The sequence below is a fragment of the Argiope bruennichi genome, chromosome 2 (assembly GCF_947563725.1).
Source record: "Argiope bruennichi chromosome 2, qqArgBrue1.1, whole genome shotgun sequence".
In the NCBI taxonomy this organism is placed as follows: Eukaryota; Metazoa; Arthropoda; class Arachnida; order Araneae; family Araneidae; genus Argiope; species Argiope bruennichi.
In genome coordinates this window covers 53500935-53506934 of record NC_079152.1, presented here as the reverse complement: position 1 = coordinate 53506934, position 6000 = coordinate 53500935, and the positions used below count along the sequence as shown (strand labels likewise).

At 30.3% G+C, this 6000-nt stretch overlaps 1 protein-coding gene across 1 annotated transcript in view; it reads right to left on the bottom strand.

Annotated features, from left to right (window-relative positions):
* Positions 1-2304: 2304 nt before the first annotated feature.
* The window catches only part of LOC129961547 (QRFP-like peptide receptor), a 116216-nt gene continuing 112520 nt past the window's right edge, over positions 2305-6000 (bottom strand). Inside the window, exon 7 of the mRNA XM_056075031.1 lies at positions 2305-3463. Within this exon, the coding sequence (XP_055931006.1) occupies positions 3134-3463 (330 nt within the window). The 3' untranslated portion in view covers positions 2305-3133. The remainder of the gene's footprint in view (positions 3464-6000) is intronic.

Genomic DNA, 6000 nt, shown 5'->3' with positions numbered 1-6000 from the left:
TACAAATACGTATTTCAAAATTGAGGATTGTGATTATTTGAAAATAAATAAGGGGAATTCGTAATTGCAAATGATAAAAGGTTAAATCCCATTAAAAAGGAATTAAATATAATAATTAATTCTGATTAATATAAATTAAAAATAATTAATTCTGATTATTAAAAATAATTAATTCTGATTAAAATGTAGCTGGTTTTATGTACAGGCAGAAAGACAGAATGTATTTTTCTTTAAAGGAAAAATTTAAAATAACAAAACAAATGAAAACAGTGGAGTTTTATTGAAATTGCGACCATTTAATTTTCACACAAAATATTCGCTGTTTAGATAATAATATAGGAATCCATAAAATAAGAAAGCGAGATGTTATGTATATTACTGCTCGATAGTAAAATAAAACATTTATAGATATGTCCAAGAAACTGAGAGTTTTCCTGGAATAATAATTATTATTTTTCTGCACAGAGAATGGAAAATTGAGATGTGTCCATGCAATACACATCTGTGTTTGTACGTCTTTATAAAGAGTACAATTATTCACACAAAAACATTATGTGCAGAATCCATATTAACACAGTTATATCAGCATCATCGTATTTAAAAAGGATGAAACGGAATCATTAACATGTTAATAGTGTGAGGGAAAAATATATAGATGATATAAATGTTGTTGGATAATATTCTAATACAGCTACTAAAAAGTGGTTAAATGATATCAGGAATCTATGTACTTCAACAATTACTGTCTACGAGATGAAAGCTTCTATTCGAAAAGATATGATTCATTTATCGTTACATAATTAATACACATTAGCAGAACAAAATTCTTTGTACTGGGATGGCTCAATATAAATCTTTTATCATTGGGTGCATAAATATGGCTAAAAGACACACAGTATCGTACATTGCATTATTACTATTATACGATATATTTGTTGAGAAATTGCTTTTAGTACGTTGATGATTCTTCATTTATTTTATAAAATTAACAAACTTAACTACAGCTCTGAAAACAAATTGATTAAATGAAAAAAGGCAATTAATTTAATGATAATTGCAATTAGTTTAAACCAAGATAGTAATTTCATTTAATGACTAGAATAAAATTACATTTAATGACGAATAAAATTTTTAAAAAAATGTTTTGATGAAAGCCAATTACTTGTTATTAAAATATCAGCATGGTACTGGAATTGGAATTTTGTTTAATTTAAATATACAATACAATAATATATAAAATATTATTTATAAATTTCAGAGAATATAAAAGAAAAAAGTAATTTCTTTAAGCTTAATGGATTTTTTTTAATGATTTTTATTTAAGCGTATGAAAAAAATTATTCGTTTTAGTCTTTATTAAAATTCCTCTTTTGGAATTTATTTAATAATAAATATTTTCGAGGGTAAAATGCTTAATAACATGATATTATCACCAAAATACTGAAATCAAAATTATCAAATATTACTTTGATAATGTTTTGCATACAATGAAGTGTTTTAACGCGTTATCTGTCACGTGAATTGCCTCTAATTCACATCAATTTTCTAATTAGATGAATCCTTCTTCAGTGTTTTTAAGAGAAAGAGAAGAAGGGGGCATCTAATTAAGTAGATGATCCGAATCAGACTTACAACTTGGCTTGCGAATGTGCCAAAACCATATCGATAACACTAATATTATGAAATACAACAATTAGCTAGCTTTACCATATAGCAATTTCCTTAATTCATAAGAATGTAAGCCTTCTCACCAGTATCATTCAGCCTTGGCATGTTTAGGCTGGCTGAAGTCCTGCTTTGATTAGGCTTAGTTGTAGAAACACTGGTTTTATCAATATGAATCTCTTGGACAACTTTGTCATCAGATTTGTCTGGACTTTTTTTCAAAGAAAAATATGCAAAGCACCATCTGCAATAGATTCACTGCTTGCATACTAAATATCTCCGCCAGATTATCAGGAAATGTATTTGAAGCATTTGGAATGAAAAGTCAAATACAATATAAAGCGATTCATGAACTGACAATGTGATGCATGTATATTCACTTGTTCTCTACACCATCTATTGTAAAAATAGTTATCAGTAAAAGAGTTCCAGAATTTCATTTCGCTTGTGCTTAATATCACTTTTCAAATATTTCTTATTCAGTAAAGTTAGAATGCGATTGCATATTCTACAGACAACAATTCTTCCATCATCTCTCTAAAATTTGCCAATTATTGTTGGGATTATTCTGTAAATATAAGTAAATATCGTCACAAATAAGAATAATACTAATCTAAGGAGAAAGTAATGGTAAAAAATTGTCATTATATTTTGGTTCTTGTTGTAACCAACGTGATCAAAAAATAATTATGAATGAATTTAATTGCATCATTGAAATTAGTGTTCATTCAAATGATGATCTGATTTTTTTTAAATATCAGATTTCCTTTATTCGTTCGTGGTCTACATATAATAATTGTCTACTCATTTACAGCCTAAAAATGTCATTCAGGGAAATCAATCAGACTGTGATATGTTCTTTTTCACTAAAGTTGTTGGCATTCTAAAATAAGTTTTCAAAATCCCAACTAGTGTAAACGTATTTTGAAGCATACTTGAGAAATCCATTTAAGTAATCTGTTTAAGATTACTATTTACCACATATTATAATTCGGGGACAAAATAAGCAATTCTGTGGAGAGCAAAATGTTCTTTCCGTGCATCAAAATAATTCATCGGATAAATATAATTGCTTCCTAATCACCAAGTAAGTTATTACGGAGTTAATTGAAGATTAGAAACATTTATATTTCTGAATTCATTAGAAGCATCTCATTTGGAACGCATTTCATTCAGAAAGTCTGCGGCTCTTGAATTCTTAAAGAGTTAAGCTCGCCATTATCGAAACCATTTATTAAAGGGTCGGATTCCAATTTCGAAGCTTTTGCATGTTTCATTAGGAATAATTCAAGGTGTTCGAATTCACCTAGTGGAACACACAAACTGTTTATTCTGGGACAGACGAAATCATTAAGAGGACGACGATACGGAGGGTTGGTTATTGATACATCCGAATGCAAATGGGGCAGGGTCACATAGCAGTGGCTATTCTGGCCACGTGTTTGGTGACGACCAAGCCCTTGAGCCATCAGGTGACGAAAGTGGATTTGGCGTAGCTGAGGGATGTTGTTCCGGTGCGGCTGAGGCCTCGTTCTCTGATCTTCTGCCGCTTTCCGCAAAGGCAGGTGACGAGCGCTGCCTTGAAGCTGTTTCTGAAATTGGCGCTGAGGAATCCGTAGATGCACGGGTTGATGCAGCTGTTGAAGTAGGACATGAGGTGGAAAGCCGTGCGCATGGGCTTCAGGTAGCCGTAATTCAAGCGATCCAGAACGTCGAAAGATGTCAGTAGGTTAGTAATCAGGATGGGAGCCCAGCATAAGATGAAGAGAACAACCACAGCCACAAGCATCTTGATTACCTAATAAGAAAATAACATCTTAATCTCTCCATCTTAAAGCGGAAGAAATATGACGAAAGTGGAGTAATTAAATCGGGAAAGAAATAAATAAGAAGGAATTTCGAGAAGAAATATTTAGTATTCTATAAAAACCTAAACTTTATTTAATATTTTGTATTCTACTAAGTACCATGAGTATTTAGATTCAAAAAAATAAATAAACAAATGTGAGTGAAAAAAAGTGGTTATCATATAATTACTTCCCCCGTTTAATGTTAAGTTTTCGGTTTGTTATTTTTGCTTAATCCTTAACTGGGGACGTCTGTGAGACCGCTAGTGATGGATTTTCTATCACCCCTATTCTATTTTTAGTTCAATTGAATGGATTGACCCTGTAGCTTCCTGTTTTGTGATCTTCAATACACGTGCACTTTTTCAACAGATTTCAGTCCATGCTTTTTAAAATAATTCAGTTATTTCTACGAGCGCGGTCTCCAAGACCGCATCTCCCTGTTAGTGTCCCAGTGATAAACAAGGCTTAGCAGATGGCGCTAAAACTTGGGGCCTGAAATATCATCCAGTTTACTGATCCTATTATGAAGCAGTGCTTCAGACACTTTTAAATGAAGCAGAAAGTGATTTTAGTGATAAGGATAATTGTACAGAAGAGTTTTTCGATGGAAGTTCGCATTGAACTGATTTTTGATATGTATGTTCAAACATAATCAATTTTTCTAGTGATAATGTATTTTGAAAAATTTATAAAATATATTAATATACCAAGACATATATATACAGAATTTATAGGTTGATTTTTATACTAGTTCTTAACATGTAAGTTTAAAATGCCCTAGAAAACCGTGCTATAAAAGTCACACAAACCGATAAAAAAAAGGTCAATTTTACCCATTGTTATTTTTTTTTTATTTTTCATATAATTGTTGAATTTTACATTATATTGTCTTCTATATACCTTCATATACTGTAAAAATAAATATGATTTAAAAAGTAAAAAGTAATATGCGTTTTCAAGAATATTATTTATTGTAACATGTAAATTGAGAAGAAAATGGATGCTCCAACGCATTTACTTTTTTCAATGACAATATATTTTGAAAAATTTCTAAAACATATCTATATATCAAAAAAATATATATTGGCAGTTTTTCATACTAATACATTCATTAGAAAATTTAATTTGAGTCTAAATGAAATGTGGTCTCATAGACCGCACCTCCCCAGTTAAGTCCTAAAATTTCACCTCCCCAGTTAAGGGTTAACCTAGATAAAAGCCTAGAAATTCATGAATTTTTTATTCTGTAAGTAAAAGTCTGGAAATATATGAAACTAAAAACATCGTGTTATATTTCATGTTAAGTACAATAATAAAATACGTCGATGGAACCTTGTGTCTTCATCGCAAAGTTTAAGCTATTGTAGAAAAGGTATCACAAGACAACCATAATTTCAACACCTGAAGGAATACGAAGAAAGTCTCAATGATCCGGATGTTACAATTTGAGATAGAACCCAAAAAATCATCATTGGCCATGGTGCAATTCCTCCTGTAGGTGGCTTGTCCAGTCATCAGCAGGGAGGAAGCTGGCGCTATACCATTATTCTGTCCACCAGGTTTGCGGGAACCAACCATCATAACGAATGATTCTCATTCCCATATCTCATTGGTAGTTAAAGAAAGGATATGAGAATGCTCTTTTCAAAATGTTTTGTGTCATATCTGGTAAATCGTAATAATCATTTCTTTTACTCGAAATGATAAATGTAAATTTTACTGATTATTGTTCAATTTTTCCTACGTTTTCCCGCAAATAACATTACAGATTCTTTGGTACATATAAATAAGCTCCTTCAAGGCACAAGAAAACAAAATGTTTATAATTTGAGATAAATGTGCTTAAAATCTCTATTTATCAAAGCGTTCTTAATTTTTTTTTTATTTGTTAAGCATGATTTCTTTAAGTAAGCATGATTATTTAAAAGTTTTCGTTAATACACATATTTGGGGAACAAGGTATTTTTTAATAATTTATAAAATCAAATCACACAAAATAAAATTAAGTTTCATCAATTTGCACAAATACCCAGAGAATTCATTTTAAATTAATTTCGAGGATATCATTTGAAGAAATTTACCTTCAAAGAATTATTCAATTTATTTTATTACTCGCTAATTAATCACAGTGGAATTTTCAAAAGCAGAAGGATATGGAAACGTTTCTCAAACATTTCAAGTTAAAATTCTGGATTCATCTTGATACATTAATTAATTTAATACATCGCTAGTTCATTAATGCGTCAATAAATAATATCATTAGAGAAATGAGATAATTAAATGGGGGAAATGATGGGGGGAAAGATGCCTTCTTAAAAGTTTTATGATGAGAATGAATTTTCCTCCGTTTATTTTTAATTCTAAAGATCAAAGCTGTAGAAATGTAATATTATAAACATAGAAACTCTTATTAATTATTTTTTATTAATTCGTCATTTGACCAATGAGTTCTGTGAGAGAGTTTTGAAACAAAAATGAATTTGCA